Source organism: Mixophyes fleayi, chromosome 6 (genome assembly GCF_038048845.1).
Source record: "Mixophyes fleayi isolate aMixFle1 chromosome 6, aMixFle1.hap1, whole genome shotgun sequence".
Lineage (NCBI taxonomy): Eukaryota > Metazoa > Chordata > Amphibia > Anura > Limnodynastidae > Mixophyes > Mixophyes fleayi.
In genome coordinates, this window is record NC_134407.1 from 193,608,908 (window position 1) to 193,626,713 (window position 17,806).

The 17,806-nt window shown below is 41.3% G+C and overlaps 1 protein-coding gene across 1 annotated transcript in view; it reads right to left on the reverse strand.

The window, feature by feature from the left end:
- The window catches only part of MGAT5B (alpha-1,6-mannosylglycoprotein 6-beta-N-acetylglucosaminyltransferase B), a 76,949-nt gene that overhangs the window by 10,654 nt on the left and 48,489 nt on the right, over nucleotides 1-17,806 (reverse strand). The window contains exons 14-16 of the mRNA XM_075177748.1: nucleotides 17,231-17,386; nucleotides 3,944-4,090; nucleotides 3,163-3,279 (exon numbers count right to left, since the gene is read on the reverse strand). Of these exons, the coding sequence (XP_075033849.1) occupies nucleotides 3,163-3,279; nucleotides 3,944-4,090; nucleotides 17,231-17,386 (420 nt within the window). The remainder of the gene's footprint in view (nucleotides 1-3,162; nucleotides 3,280-3,943; nucleotides 4,091-17,230; nucleotides 17,387-17,806) is intronic.

Consider the following 17,806-nt stretch of genomic DNA (forward strand, 5'->3'; position numbering starts at 1 on the left):
TGATGTTTATTAGCTCCAGTGTCCTGATAAGGACAGTTCACACTGGTTGAAGGTACCAGTGATCAGAAAGTCAGATGGAACAATAATGATACAGTTCAGTACAAGCCTGTGCTGTTTTATACAGTTTACACAGCCTATCAGGGGGTAAGCCAGCACCTTGAACTCTTTGCTGGCTCCAAGAAGTCTGAGTTATTTTTAGTATCAGGATGCAATATGTTTCCCCAAACATGGATTTAAATGCAATGCAAACATAACAAAATTTACACTAATCTGTTATATTACCAAAAGGTTCTGTGTGCATCATATGGACAGGATCTGCAATGCAGGATACAAGCCACACAGACAGAGGCGCAGTGGACCCCCTGCTGTGTATACAGGCTGAACAAACGTGTTGGCCATTGAGATGAAAAGGTCTAATTAAAATTAGGGACCTTTTTTTTTTTTTTTTTTAGAAAAGTTATACAAATCCAATCATGACATCCTGTCTCAGAAGTTACAAATCAATACCTCAAAAATGAAGGCATTTCCTATACAAAGTGCCATAAGATATAATAAAATAAGTACATTTCCAATACACAGTATCAAGAATCAGTAAATTTGCAACAATATAAATTGGTGCACTGTGCTAATAATTTAAATATATTATTACAATAAGTTATTTATAGGTGATCCAGCCACATATACCGATAAGTGGGGATTGCTAATCGATATTATCTACCTAAAGCCTATTGTGTATATATATATATATCTCCTTTCTATCTTCCTAGTCTATAAAATTTGAATCAGAAGTCAGAAATAGGATAGCAGTATAGCAGAGTATTTTGTGGCTGTGGTATATCAAAAAATGCAGACGCGCATTTTGTTTAATGTGTTTTTTCATGCATGCATTTTCTCCTACTTGCATTTAGGTAGAAATGCATCAAATTCTACATGAACCCCTTAAACGTTTACCTGCAGCTTTGAATAAAATATTTTGCACAGACAACCGAGACAGCCTGTGGCAAGGTCCTGCAAAGACTTTGAATGTGTCCTGATAAGGACAGTTCACACTGGTTGAAGGTGCTCTGGGCAGCACGGTGGCTTAGTGGCTAGCACTTCTGCCTCACAGCACTGGGGTCATGAGTTTGATTCCCGACCATGGCCTTATCTGTGTGGAGTTTGTATGTTCTCCCTGTGTTTGCGTCGGTTTCCTCCCACATTCCAAAAACATATTATTAGGTTAACTGGCTGCTATAAAATTGACCCTAGTCTCTTTCTCTCGGTCTGTGAGTGTGTATGTTGGGGAATTTAGACTGTAAGCTCCAATGAGGCAGGGACTGATGTGAGTGAGTTCTCTGTACAGCGCTGCGGAATTAGTAGCGCTATAAAAATAGCTGATGATATGATGGTGCCAAAGACAGGGATATCAGAGAGTGATGTGGTCACATCTTGTGACAACTAGTCTCTTTAGCATTAGAGAATTTTCCACAGGTTTTGAGTTAAAAGCTAAAACTAACATATTGCTTTACACCCATCTCTCAAAAATCGACACCATGATATCCTGTCACTTCAGGTGTAGCCCCTATTCTATTTATGTGGTCCTGCCCCGCTCTCATGCTCCGGCAGTGTAATGACAGCTGTGCTGGTACTGACAGGCCGTAGTCACAGCAGCTACTGTTCTCTCTGCTTGTCACTGATTTATGTTGTTCTGTGAGGGGCCAATTCATTTCCCTGTTTTTGCCTGTGATAATGCATCACGTGTGCAAGTGTGATTCATGTTCCTTCAATTTTTCATGCAATTCAATTCTTCACCTTTTGTAGCGCTACCAAAAAAAAAAAAAGGGCTTTTCGCACCAATGTTATTTCCCCATAGAAGGAATATGAGAGAAATGTAAACGCAAAAATTGTTTTTTTCTGACATTTTCAAATCACACTAAATAAATTCTCCTCGCCTTAATCTGCTCGCCACACATTAGATGGCGAAAAGATTCAAGGTCAGTGGGAATTAAGCATAAATGTGCTTGAAAATCTCACTGTAATCTATATATTAGCCTTGCAAGAAATGTATTTCTTTAGTAATAAAGGGGATGAACGAGGGTTTAGAGAGTGTTTTGTTCTATTACATTTTTTTACATTTTCGGTTGCTCTTGTGGACCTACATTTCCCAGCATGCATTGCCAGCCACTGACTAGAAGGACATCTCTTCCAGACAATGGTTGCCAGTGCATGCTGCAACAAGTAGCTCCACAATATCTGCCACCAGTCGCCAAACATTTTAGGCAAAAACAACAGGAAAATAAGAGCTACTCACAGTTGTACCTGAGGTCTGGCAAGTAGAGAAATCGATCGCACTGGGTGAAAAAGTGAGGCACGATATGTAGAACTTTGGGTGCACGAAAAGGGTGAGGTATATTTGTGCCAGAGAAAAGTTACCCTTATCCAACCGGACTGAATCGACCACTTAGACTGCACCCTAGGCCCCTAGACAAGTGCCTATGTTACTTAGTGAATAATCATGTTCTGTCTACAAATACCCAAATCCAAGGAGTTAGGGAATTCTTTCCAGTGTTCTGTAAACCGATTAGAAGTTATCTTTTCCACCTGGTGCTTGGGATCCTATCTACACTGCACAGGACAATGGCCATTAGGAGAGATATGGAGGCTAAATTAATATATTTATACAGTGAACAAGTCTCACTCTGCCATCAATAATTCCTGTAATGATTCACCTCCCTGTGACAACATGAATAGGGAGGGTACAGGGCTAAATTTAATCACAGAAACAATCTGCAATAAGATGAGCTTGTGAAATGTACAAGTTAAATGTTAATGATCACAGTGGTTGACCTTGAAAAATAATGTTAGGAAGAGGTTGAATCTTTATACATGACATTATGCAGACTGCATATCACTTGGGTTAATCCTCATGTTAAAATAATAACTCCTCAATGAAAAGGTTTATGCCTTCAAACCCATAACCATAGCCTCAGGGCACATTCGACCTTGGCAGATGGCCTTTATAATTAAAAGACTAAAGGTTCACTAACCTTTTTTTAATTTTCCCATTTGTAATTGTTTAATTAACATGTAACATTTTTGTGCAGAACATTTATAGATATCACTGAAAATGAACAGAAAACAATTTTCATTTAAGAGTGCACATATTTCTTCCACACATATTACCTTGCTCCTCATAATAGTTTTGATAGCTGCTTCAAACTCCTGGGTGTTATTGTAATCCACTGTTATGACATGTGGCCTCCCAATGGTCATTTCCATGTATGGATGCTGAGAGGACACCTGTAGAAAGTAAGAGAGTGTTGCAGAGAGTCTCAGAACATGGAACACTCACAGTTAAACAATCAACAGCCTATAGTACAGGGTATGCTGGAGAAGGTGAAAAGTAAATGAATGCATGTGAAATGTATTTTAATTAAAATGTATGGCTAGGATTTCCCTCGGATTCTCGGATTTTACATGATTACAAGTCAGATTTTTGTAACAGCATCAAGTAAAAAAAATAAATAAATTTGGGGAACCACTGTATGTATATTTACTTAGCTTCATGCTCCTTAATTGCCAACATTCTTAACACGTCCTTACACCTCCCACCTTTGAGTTTTCTCTCTTCAGTGCGTCCAATCTTGGAGATAACATCAGTATACAGCTACGCGAATCTCGCTCATTCCCTGACAGTCTGTGACAGACACCTCCATTCATCAGAACTCAGTAGGAAATCTTGTCTAATTAATGGAGGTAATTATGTTTTTTGTCAGGTGGCTATGATTAAATCCCCCAGGCTTGCTGCGCGACACACAACTTTATGCTTGTGGTTAATTCAATACAAACCTTATCCATGTATATACCATGACAACCTTGTAGCAAGCGCCGTTACAACAGAAAGGTCTGTTGCTGAAAATGTTTGTCCTTTTTCACAAGCCCGGTAAAATGTACCCTTACGTACCTCTCTGGAGGTTGGTTTCCCTCTGAAGAATTCATGGTTGAGGGAGCTGTGCGGTGGATTTAAGCGTGGCTGCAGGAACACACAGCCATTGGCAATTGCTTCCAAGGGCGCAGGGCCTTCATACGGGAAGCCAAAACCTATAAACAGCTAATGGAAAAACAGGCAAAGTTAAAGCCGACTGCAGCAAAAAATAAAATGAAGAAAATCGTATCACAATAACCTCTATATAAATAAATAATCACAACAATACCGCAAGGAATTCACCAAATAAACTAGTTAAATGGCCTTTGTGTAGGTAGCAATTTAGTCGACTGGATAAATGTCTGTAGTTCCAAATGTATTTATAATCTTTCTATCTCTCTCTCTCTGCATATACACACACACACACACACACACACACACACACACACACACAGTGTATGTCTATTAAGAACTTGCAGTTTACCATGAAGGCCAAAGTGCTATAAATATTCTGTATTTCAAATGTAACTTAATCACAAACAAGAATATCACAATATAAATGCAATTTAAAATTACAAGACATAAAATCAATTAGGAGAGGCTGTTCCTCATAAATTATCAATGCTCGACATATAAATTAATGTTCGTTAAACCATTGTAGTAAATAAGGAAAGGAACTCCATGCATACCCAGTCGGGAGCTTCATTAAGAGGAGAGCAAAGCGGCAAAAATTCCCCAACCTCTAGAACACACTGAGTGACCCAAAAGCATATTTGCAGACCCGCCTGGAATGTCTGGGAGAGTCCCAAAATAGTGTGTGAACTGGCAGTCTTGTCTCGCCCCCATACTTACCAACCACCTCATTTCCAGCGGGAGTGGAAGAGAGACACAGAGGTTTTCTGGGTTTTTCTCATTAATGTGTAGAAGCAGCTGGATTATTTGCAATAGCGCCACCCCTTGGCCAGGAGGAGAAGTGTACTGATGGAACAACCTACAAGGAATAAAGTCCTTCCCCAGAAGATCCTGCTGATCTTATGGGTAAAACTTAATACATTTGGTGGACACTATTAAGGCGAGTGTCTTGGGGGTTAATAGGGGTATTAATGTTTCAGGGTGGCTGAGTGGTTGTTTTGGGGTCAGAAAGAGAGAATATACGGTGTATTTTGGAGCAAGTTATGTGCGGTTGCCTGGAACATATATGCTGCCTATGTGGGCGTTTTGTGATGAGAAATTTTAGGTGTTCGTTTAGTTGTTGTGGAGGTAACTAGAAGTGATTTAGTGTGAGTGGAGGGGGCTAGAGGTGATCTGGTGTTTGGGATAAATGGGGTGGGAGTTTTGGGGGGTATATTTACTAAACTGCGGGTTTAAAAAAGTGGAGATGTTGCCTATAGCAACCAATCAGATTCTAGTTATCATTTATATAGAACATTCTACAAAACGACAGCTAGAATCTGATTCTTTACTATAGGCAACATCTCCACTTTTTCAAACCCGCAGTTTAGTAAATCTAGCTCTTGAGGTGACTTGGGCAAGACACACCCACTTCCCACAAACAACATACCCCTCCAGCACACAGCAGCTTTGCCACAGCAGTTTGTCCCCCTTTCCAATTTTCAAATTTAATGAGGTATGCGCCTCCACCACTGACTGACACCTGCTCGATGACTGATCTGTGTTGCAAGTACAGTAAGTACCTGTGTTTCTTACAAATATAATAATTTTAATGTTAACTGGACTAACCTTAACAAGATTTATAAAAGGAAAACTGAAAGTAATTATTATATAAGCAACGGTTTTTCTATTGGAGGCGATAAGCATCGCCATTATTTATCTATATAGCCACCAATTCCGCAGAGCTGTACAGAGAATATTTGTCATTCAGTCCCTACCCCATTGGAGCTTGCAATCTAAATTTCCTAAGACACACACACACATGCACACACTCGCTAGTGTTAATTTTTGTCAGCAGACAATTAACCTAGTAGTATGTTTCTGGAGTGTGGGAGGAAACCGGAGCAGAACCATAAAAAACACGGTCAGAACATACAAATGCCCTGAACGGGAATCGAACTCACGACCCCAGCGCTATGAGGCTGAAGTGCTAACCACTGAGCCCCATACTACAGAGATTTTGTTTATGTGGCAAGGCCACTAACGCTATTCATTTTTAACTACTCTGTTTCTTTACTTTGGGATTGTTAAAACTACTATTACTCGCCCATTTCGTCATTCAACATGTAGTAATTTCAAATTGAAAAATGATGTATTTTGTTGCTGCTCAATGATTATTAAACCTAAAATTATTAAAACCTTTTCTTTAAAATAATTGTCCCCCATATATTGAATGGTGCAGTTTTCTATTATTAATTATGGATGTAAAGTAAATAATTGTCTGATAATAAGGTACTATAGGTTCCACTGGACCCAACCCTGGGAGGAGCTAGATACACCCATGATTGGAGCCAGACACACCCTCGGGCCGAGAAGACACACCCTCGGGCCGAGAAGACACACCCCCTTTGACGGCATGCTGCTTGTGGCATCCGATTACTACTTGCACAATCGCCTTAAAATTATTTTTCAAAAGTTGGCAAGTATGCTCCAAAAGAGATAGATATTTCATAGGGTTTAATACTTTAAAACATAATCCAGTCCCTTGCTCAAACACATCACATGTACATACATAAAATGTGCTGTAGACATACATCTATAAGAGAATAACTCCATGTAGCTAATATGGTTGCCATGCAAACCACAGGGAAACTGCTGTCTCTGTAAAAGCAATTACCAGTTATTCTTAGCACAACATTTCCCAGTTATATAATACGTTAATGTAGGGTTACTAATACTGCATGGTTGAATAACATCGGTTCAAATGCAAGCTGCATTCTTGTTGGTAATACTATGCATATATGCAACATACATCTGATCTAAAGCAATGAATCCAGACAGTCTGTATTTTCCATGTATCTGGTTTTACATGGCTGATCCGGTAATCCTAAGTGAGTGAAGTATGCCATCTTTACACCCATAGTTCCTAGAATGTCCAGATACTCTAGAATTTCTAGGAGTTCTACCGGACTCCCGAGAGAGCAGTGTAACCTCCTGCATCTAGATCACTTCGCTTGTGAAGTAGGTGGTGGCGGAGCCCAATGACCCAATTCACAGCGAATCGGGTCACCCTAGCCTGCTCCCGGCTGTATTATTCCACGAATCGCGGCATTTGAGCAGCAATGCGGGGGGTGGGGCATAGGGCTAATGTAGAGATCCGCACAGCCACGCCCCCCACACTCAGCCCCAGGATCTCCCCTCTAGGATCTCTTAAAGGTTGGCAGAGTATGTGTTTACCAATCCAAAGTACAATAAAGACGGCTCTTGTAGTATATTGGCTTCACAAGAGAGATAACTTATGTACAAAGTCCAAACAAACTAACCACATGATCGGATGGCAGATTAATGGAGTATCCATGTAATGAATGTAATTATTAGTATGTCTTGTCTATGGTGCAGCACACGTTTCTTGGTATTTTAGAGTTCAGTTTAATTTATTTATTCACAGTTATTTATATAGTACCTACATATTACAAAACTAATATTTACAGAGAATATTTAATCATTCAGATCAGTCCATACCCCAGTGGAGATTACAATCTATATTCCCTACAACACACACACACACACACTAGGGTTAATTTTGTCAAAAGACAATTAGTCTTAGTCTACCAATATGTCTTTGGGGTGTGGGAAGAAACCGGAGCACCCGGAGGAAACTCACGCAAACATGGGGACAACATACACACTCCACACAGATAGAGCCTTGGTTAGAATCAAACCCATGACTCCAGCACTTTGAGGATGCAATGCTAACCACTGTGCTACCTCAATGTAATAACTGAACAAACCTGTGTGGCGAACACGTCACATCAAGATACCCCGATACCCCTCTGCCATGGTTTAGGAAGAGATTATCAGTTCTTTTTTGTGAGAGTCCTATCTACTTATTTAGAGAGGGCTGCAGTCAGCCACATTTCATATGGTCACTTAATAGTTAAATCTTGTCAGACTCTATGGAATTAATTTCTAAACGACCTGCCACGAATTCATGTAATGGATTAAATATTTTCTAAGAGCTTAAGTCCTGATGACATACGGCACAATCAAGAGGGGGACCTTAAAATCAAAAACAGATATAGTGGGTCAGAAATGCTGTGTTTTCCGCTTCAGTTCTACATTGGTTAACAATGTTAGCAAAAAGCACAGTACTTTCCTAAGCTGGAAATCGCTGTTTCATGATTTCTTATGCTGACTGAGTACAGTGGAAGATTCTGTTCTCTTTACTTGGTGTAGAAATAACCTCTTGGAACAATTCTGTCTGCATGTATTAGTCCTCAGGAAAGATAGACTGCGGCAGTCACATATTCAGCGAGTGTAGACGAGCAACCAGCTGTTTTCAGGAGGTAAATATCACATACAGGCATATGCTTCTACAGGAGTTTGACCTGAATGGAAAATTATTTTTCTGTACCACCAGATGGCAAAAATGGGTTAACTTGAAGACACAGAGGCTAGTGAAAAGGTACAGAATCATACATTCCAATACCCATAGTCCTCTTCTTCTGTTCCACATGACTGTTGCTCTCCTCGCCGTGCTCGTTCTTTACAAGTGGGGGCCAAGACTCTCTTCCTCTGACCAAAGTCAATAGCTTAATGCTGACTTAGAACCAGGCCTGGGGTTTTGTAAGTCAAGCAGAGCAGTAGATTACCACACAAATATGTTTGGTTCATAATCAATAAAAAAAGAAATTTCTAGCAAAAATTCACTGCGTCTACAATCAAAAAAGCTTTCGCTTCATCACATCAAGCCTTTGTCCTTCTACAGAGCAGTAAGTCGATTCTGTCTGCAGTCTGGGAGATGGATCAGGGGAGCAGAGCGATGAAGGTGTGCGGATTCCTCAGCAGTGATGCAGTCAGAGGACATTTCAGGCACAATCAGTCTCATGGATTCCTGGACACAAAATCAGACCCGAGTTGGTTGGGGCCTAACAAACATTTGAAAGGTACACAGGTAACTTTGTTACTCAGTACCAATAATTTTGGCAGTACTCCTTTTCCCCAGTCAGCCTCTCAGTGCATGGATGAAGTCAATATGTCTCTGTTACCTTGTCTTACACCAAGTGAGAGAGGGAGAGAAAGTTAGAGAGGGGAGGAGTGTAATAAGTTAGAAAGGTCACAGGTATAGTTTGGGGTTGAATGTGGACACTGAGAGAGTGATTTCATCATGGACAGGTTGGCCATTTACTTTTTATAGGTTTAAAAGTTCTTCTATGAAGTGGCATTAAGGAAAATATCTTCTAGGAGAGTATTAGGCTATAACCTACAGGGGCAGGCTGGGCTGTGGAGCCAGGGGGGCATCTACCCCCCCGGGCCAGTCCCATAGTGGGCTACCTTGGGCTGGGTCACCTACATTTTTTTTCCCCTTTAAAATGTTCCTAAGAGGCTGCTGAGTCGAGTCTTGCCCCCAGGCTAAAGTTTGCCGGACCTCCCCAGATCACCAGATAGACCTGCAGACATTATTATCTTCTGCATGTGAATGATCGTGCTCTCTGGCCATAGAATCTGCTTTGACTACAGCGACTGAATCTGTAATCAGTACATTCCATTGCCAGCCATTGCTCAACTCATGGCTAACACAGCCCTCAATGTCTCAGTGCTACAGCCCACCACCAGGAAGAACAGACTTGAATAGCCCAGCTTCAGCACTCTCAGATTGGACACTCGATACCCAACTACTTTTTACCTGAAGAAAGTTGAACCACACAGGAACTACTATTTTTCCTGTAAATCAGATCAAAGTAAAATAACTAAGTTGACAAGATACCAAAGATTCAGTATCTTTGTAAAAACAGTGTGCACCATTAGGAGGAGGAAAATATGAATTAACTGTAGGATAAAGACTTGGGTCTTTAACACACCCCACCTAAAATACATGCAGCCCTCATCTGCCTGTCTAGTCAGACATCCATCCATAAATCTGCGTCTCTCTCCCACTCTCATCACATCCTCCCATGCTCCGTTACAGAATTTTTTCGGGCTGCATCCACTTTGTGGAATTCCCTCACTCGCACAGTAAGACTGTCCTCTAGTCTTCAATCGTTCTCTGAAAACCCACCTCTTCAGACAAGCTTATGATATTCCTCAACCACCATCTTAATTTCCCCTATTACCACCCTCTACACAGCTAACACAAGACAACAACCCTATGACCAACATTGGTACACACACAGCCCACTCAGTACTTTTACCTTTGCGTTCTAGCTGGTCCAGTGTGCAATATGATGTAGCACATGCCCTTGTGTTTCAAACTCCCATTGTCCCATAGATTGTAAGCTTGCGAGCAGGGTTCTCTTACCTCTCTGTCTGTATGTATTACCCAGTATTGTTTCATTAAAGTTTGTTCCCAATTGTAAAGCGCTATGGAATTTGCTGCCGCTATATAAATAAATGATGATGATGATAAATGGTTTTGAATTTGGATATTTATTACACTTCTCTGTTCGTTTGATGCTAATGTTCAGTGTCTTTCTTTCTACTTTGCTTCAACTCACCTGTGTTCATTGTGCATATTGTTATATTAAAGATGCACACAGGAAGAGGCATGCATTAATGCCTGGTGCCTAAGACTGTTTTAGTACTTTTACTCATACTTGCCAACTTTAAGAGGCAGGTGTCCGGGAGGGGGTCCGTCGAGGGGGCGCGGCCTCGCGTGGTGCGCCGTTATGCTCCGCCCCCTGTCAATCTTAACCCATTTTGGCCTATCGCAGCAGGGGGCGGGGCCACGAGGCCCCGTTTAACCCCGCCCCCGCCATCTTCAACAGCGGCGACTTCAGGATCCGGGATTTTTTGCCTGCTCTCTCGGGAGTCCGGGAGAACTCCCAAAAATTCCGGAGTCTCCCGGACATTCCGGGAGAGTAGGCAACTATGCTCTTACTTTCACAACACCCTAAACATCCATCTTATTTATAATGGGACTTTTTGATAAATATGGAAGGGCCTAACAAAGTCAATATAGATGACATCAGCTTCTTAGTCTGTGTAAATGTTTCAGGATGCCCTGTGTGATGTATATCATCTTCATTTTATTTGGTTAGCGCTCAATTTCTTATACTCATTCTGCCTTGCCTGCTAAATTAATTGCTCGCAAGGGGGGGTGCTCATTAAGTACCAATGATATTCAGCATCTTCTCTATCTACAGCACCTGTCCCTTATAATAATTATGCTGTAATTTGTTTTTAATAGGCTTTAAGTATAAATGGTCTGGAAATTTTGCAATGCATTTAGTTTTGATGGGATATATGTGTGCATACTTTCTTCTGATAAAGCTTTATAATATAAATGTTTTCAATTTTTTTGCTATTTTGCCTCAATCAAAAAATAACAATTGCCCCCAAAATTTATATGTCAGTGGTGCTTTCTCTGATGTTCTGAATGGCAAGGTAGCTCAAGCAGCATACAGTTTCAGCTATCTCACCCATCACAACCAGCTCTTTTGTTTTGGCTGTTTGGATGGCGGTTTTGCAAACCCCAGCTTAGTAAATTCGGCTGTTTATATGTTCAGCATTGTTAAAATCTTGATGGCTTTTTAAATGCCTTTAGTAAATCAGGCATTTTTGAAACCACCGGAAAAACGGCCGGAAAGTGGCTGTTTCATCAAATCGCCCTTTAGTAAATCTAGCCCATAGTGTCATGTCCAAAGGCAAATAAATTAAACAATACTACCTAGTGGACAGCAGGTTACAATAGGGCATACTTGCCAACTCTCCCTGAATGCCAGGGAGACTCCCTGAAATAGGGGTGATCCTCACTCCCTAAAGAGTCTGGCATTCTCCCTGATGCTGAGCCAGTACAAGACGTGGTTGGCTTCACCATCTGTGGCATGATGACAAAGTTCAGAAATTGTGTCCTATGTCCATGTATTGATGCCTATGGAGGTGGCCATTTTCATGGAGACCAAGATTTAATCAAAGACCGACAGGTAAGACAACATGACTTCATCAATGGAGACAGAAATGTAAAAGACACTCCAGTCTCTAGAGATTCATTAGCTGCTTTTCTTTAACGAATAGTTGCCTCATCTCCCGAAATGTCCGGGAGACTCCCGCATTTCTGGGAGACCTCCCAGGCTCCTGGGAGAGCAGGGCATCCTCCCGGTTCTTGCCCCCGCAATAGATAAGTGGCGGGGCTTAATGACGCAAATATCGCAACATCTTAGCCCCATCCTCTGCTGTAATTGGCCTAAATTGTGACAATGATTTAAGGGGTGGGGCCAAAATTATGCGATTCCTCAAGCCCCACCCCCGCACGCCCACCTTCCCCGTGAAGCCAACGAGAAAAAGTTGGCAAGTATGCAATAGGGCACGTACAAGACAATAAATTAAAGTAATCTGAAGGTTGACGCACTAAAGTCTGAGAACTTGGAAATGGTTTTAAGAAACAAATACATTGTAAAAAAAAAAAAATAATAATTTAAAAACGAACATTAAAAGAAAAAAAAAAAGGTTCATCAATTAAAGCTATATAAAAGGTGGAAAAACCGAAGGCTCAAGAAAGTGGATATTTACAACTATAAATAGTTGGTTTTCACCACAAGTGCTCACTGTACTTGAGCTATTGTGACAAGTTGGACTAATCGACCTCACGCTACAGTTACACAGCGCCACAATCTAACCATTTCTTTAGATTTTTATCAACCATATTAAGCATTATATAATTCCTACAATGCAAGACGGTTACAATAAATTGCATTTGCCACATCGCCACCCTACATCCATATTTGTTATTGAGCTGCTTTGGTAAATCCCAGTAGCGTTCACTACCATGTGAAGGTACGTGATAAAACCCCATACCAATGGCATAGCAGCACTGATATTAGCGGATACACCTGGGGTTTGGGGGGCCCTGCTGCTCCCCAAAATGCGATGAGAGCTCAGGGCTCAGTAGCTCTTTCCTCCTGTATGCAACCGCGGAAGCACTAGCGCAACCTGTTTAGCCTTTATAGGAGGATACTAAAACATGTACAGGCAGAACCCAGCTGAAACAAAATACCCTTCTGCTTGTGTGACATTAACATAAATGTTTCACTGCTCATACAGATTTGTAGCATTTGCATTAAAAATCTCTCCTAGTCTAACGTTACTGGTGCGCTAATTCTTAACAAAAGTTGCCATCAATTGACTGTTTTCAAACCAAGCAGCTGCAATTTACTAACATATGTTTCACACCGCTGCAGCGAGGGAAAAAAAACGCTACTTTATATTTGTCTCAATTTAACCAAAACAGTCAGTAGTCACTTTACGTGCTCTTTTTTTCCAGAGTACTCAGAAATAACTGGATTTTTTTTTTTACATTTTTGCAGAATTAGGAGTGCCCTAATATATTGCCTTTGGTTTGGTGGAGTTTGTTGTAAATGCGCCAAAGCCACGGCATACAAGCAGTCATTTGGGTTGCTTGAGTGCACAATATTTACAGGTCCAGCTGTTGAACAGAGGTTGCACATGTAAAGGAAACTTATCCTTAAAGGGTATGTGACCTTACAAGCTTACTTGTATACAACTATGCTGTTTCTTTTGGAACTCCTAGTAAAACAATACAGTAATTGACTTATGTTGGAAATGAAGCAGCCGATGTACCGCCTGCACTGCTTAGCGACTAGAGGACTAACGCATCCACCTACACAGCCACATTGTGGTCATCACCTAACATTTTTTGACAGTCCTCATAGCACACGTTCATTGGAATTGGCAGTGTTTGTGGGACCATACACGTTGGCAGATTTGCGGACGGATTAGTCTGAAACAACGTCATAAGCCCACAGAATTGCTGGGTAATATAAGCAGAGTTTATTGAATCAGTGATTCACCAGGTTGAGGGACAAAATATAGAATTTGCTATTGAAGACATCAGCCTCATCAACACCAATGCCAGTATCGCTTCTACACCCAATGTGAAGAAGTGACTGATCTTGAACACAGCAGATTTTGTATAGATGCTCCACAAACATGTCTAGGATGATAAGTTATTCCATCATGACCACACACCATGTACCATATCGGCTGGAATTTACACTAATGTAACAATGGACCACCTGGAGATATCAATTGAAGTACATCACATCTCAGTGACACCGCTGAGTAATCCTGACAACAGCTTGACGCTTGTAGGACACCTGGCGACTGTACTTGTAATATACAAAGCTTTATGCGAGCTTGTCAATACAGAGCTCCACTACAGATCATAAAGATGTAAATTAGTCATTGGAACTTGCATATCACAGACATTGCCTGCCTTGTAAATTTTAGAGGACAGTGGTAATCAACAGGCATGGATAAAGTCAGAGAACAAGTGAGTGACTGTGATGGATAGCCAGCAATACATTAAATTAACTTTACAATAACTCAATCACATAGGGCAGGGTTTCCCAAACCCAGTCCTCAGGGCTCCCCAACAGTGCAGGTTTTCCATATCTCCTTGCTGGAGCACAGGTGTATTCATTACTGACTGACACATTGTAACAGATCCACAGGTGGTCCTAATTATGTCACATGTGATCCAGAAAACCTGCACTGTTGGGGAGCCCTGAGGACTGGGTTTGGGAAACCCTGAATAGGGTGTTCTGCAAAAGTGTCAATAATGCCTAAATGCAATCTACCTACATCAAGGAATCTAAACCACAATCTAATAATTGCAGTAAAACTCTATTAATTTAGCATGTACTGGATTTTTAGCCGTAACAATCTCACTAGTGTGCACTGATGAATATAATATATATATACTTTTTTTTTTTAAAACAAAATATATATATTTTTTTTTTAGTAGCACTACTTTTTGAGTATTATAAGACAATACGGTGTACTTGACGCAAACAGATTTATAATCCTATATTTTGGCCTGTATCTTAATGGTGAATACCACCACAAATCACACATATCACATATTGTATATCCTGACGATGCCACAGGTCAAATTACGGCAGAAATGATGGAAACACCACAATCAAATTAGGCTTAAAATTCCACAAAGAAGGTCTGTGACAAATTATACAATGACACATGCCAGGAAAATGTCAGATAATGGCACAAAAAAACCCAATTTACTACTTCTTATTGAGATCAAATTCTGGAAGCGCTAACCCGTTGTTACTGCTACTCCTCGCGGACATTGTAAACAAAAATGGATATGGAAACTGTGCTTAAATATATAGCGCAGCCTATCAGGGAAGTAGTGTATAAGAGGAGGTTCCCTTTCCTCTAAAAAGTAGTTCAACTTTTCATCGCGAACATTGCCTGGTAGGCACCTCGCCTCTGGTAAGTAAAGAGAACGTGTATGTTTGTGCGTTGGGGAACTGATTGACAGTCATGATCTGGGAAGAATGAGTTGGGGGGGGGGGAAAATGTGTGCTAGGCACTTCTCCATCCGTCACTTAGACAAGCCATCGCCATAGCCTGACCACACCCACTCCATGATTTTATGATATATTCCACCCTTGACAATATTCTATGGAGTTTGTATAACATAGTGTTGACCAGCTTGGGGTAATATCACGTAGTCCAATTTGGTGTACCGTATTATTGGCCAGTTTGGTGTACCGTATTATTGGCCAGTTTGGTGTAATATAATGTAGACCAGGTTGGTAGAACATATCATTGCTTTGGGTGACATGGAGGGGGGGGGGGGGGGGTTATAAAAGTAAAATTGTTGGTAAATAAACCATGACATTATGGGGCATATTCAATTAGGTCCAGAGATAGCGGTTGCGCGGTAGTTGCGCAATACATAAGAAACTACGGTTCTGCCACAATGTGGATTTCCCTTTGCCACCCTATGGGGGGAGGGGGCGAAGGGAAATTGGTGTCGTTGTGGTACAGACTAGTACCTTAACCAGCTGTTCGGGAGCGTAACCGCAATCTCTGGACCGAATTGAAAATGCTCCTATGTTTCTAAAGTGAAATAAAATTCTGATGAAATTAAGGGGTGGAAACTGCATGGTTGAAAGCATTCCTGACCAGGTTTGATACCACCTGGGAGGTGGCAATAATTGGAACCACTTCAATGGAAAGCCTTTCTTGCAGTCTGTGCATTTTATAGAAAATTATTATTAGATAATCATAAACCAATGTAATTAAAAACTCAATTAGGAAAATTGGAAAAATTAACATAACAGTCTAACTGTGATGAGTTCTAAAATACCTAATTAGGTGTCACGCAATGGCTATTTTAGGAGGAAAATGTTCAAATTAATTAAAGAAGAACATTAGACTTATAAATAGATTGTACAGTATCCCCCTGGACATTGAGACACCCCCCGTCTAAACCTTGATTGAAGTCACCCTCATTACACCTCAAGCGCTCAAAAAAAAAAGAACAACAATGCCCAGAAATGTATGTTCTTGCTACAAGTAATGAACATGGGTAAAAGATTTCATCAGCCTTCTCTGCCTTCATGATTATCTGTCTAGATCTCCGATGCACACAATGCAGCCCACAAGGCCACTGTCTGCAGCCCAAGGGGAACTGGAAAATACAGAGAGACCGGGACACAAGGACAGAAATACTACTGCAGTAGTATTGCGGGTCCCGCATTGTATCAGCATTCGTCAGCGAGGTCAGTCTGGAAGATTCCCGACCATGGCCTTATCTGTGTGGAGTTTGTATGTTCTCCCTGTGTTTGCGTGGGTTTCCTCCGGGTGCTCTGGTTTCCTCCCACACTCCAAAAACATACTAGTAGGTGAATTGACTGCTATCAAATTGAGCTTAGTCTGTGTGTCTGTTAGGGAATTTAGACTGTAAGCTCCAATGGGGCAGGGACTGATGTGAGCAAGTTCTCTGTACAGCACTGTGGAATTTGTGGCGCTATATAAATAAATGATGATGAAGCGAATCAGAATGAATGAGCTTCACTCTGATTCGCTGCTATGTACTACTGTGGAGCTCAGACTCAGAACTGGACAGGTAAGTAGGGTGCAAGGAGAAAGTGTTGCTACAGTGGGGGAGAGGTAGCGTGTTGATACAGAGGGGGTGAGGAATGTGTAACTACAGGGGCAGGGGGGAAATATGTTATCATAGAGTTGAGGCGGACGTGTTGATACAGACTGGTGGGGAATGTCAGAGGTGCGTGGATGAATGTGTAAGACAGAGTGATAAGGTGATTTTACTCCCTCATCTCTCTCTAGTCTATTGCCTTTGCTGCTCCTCTGTAATGTAATACACATCCCGCCTCTACCCACTATTTGCTCCTGGCCAGATTCACGTCAATCTCCTTATAACAGCACCTTAGCCTTTTTCAGCAGCTGCTGCAGATCCTGCTGAGGCAGCAATCCGTGGTTTTTCACAAAAGCAGGAACCTCGGGGGGCCTCTGGGTCTCAAAATAAACCGTCCCGTGCACCTCCATATGCTTGTGCAGTACCGCCAGGAACTTTTCTTTACCCTGGAAATAAACAGAAATTTGAATTCATTGGCAGAGCATGGGATACGGTCAGTAATTACTACTGGTGAGTCAGGGCATTAGTGGCAATAGAGCATAGCCTAGCAAAGAGAGAAAGAGTTTATTTGATGTGGTGCACATAAGTTGTCCTTATTCCTGATATCATTAGATTGATGTCTCTTCATTCATACAAGGTGCAAAAAAGCAGTAGGGTGGATCAAGACTGCTATGTGTATTACAGCTCCATACATAGACTAGAGCAGTGGATTCCAAACTTTTTCAGTTCAAGACACCCTTAGGGTCTCCAAAAATTTTTCAAGGCACCCCTAAGTCAAAATAATTACCAAGTAGCCCCCCCGTCTTGCTTACCACTGGCCCTGGCCGAGGCACCACTGTGAGATCTCCAAGGCCCCCCAGGGAGCC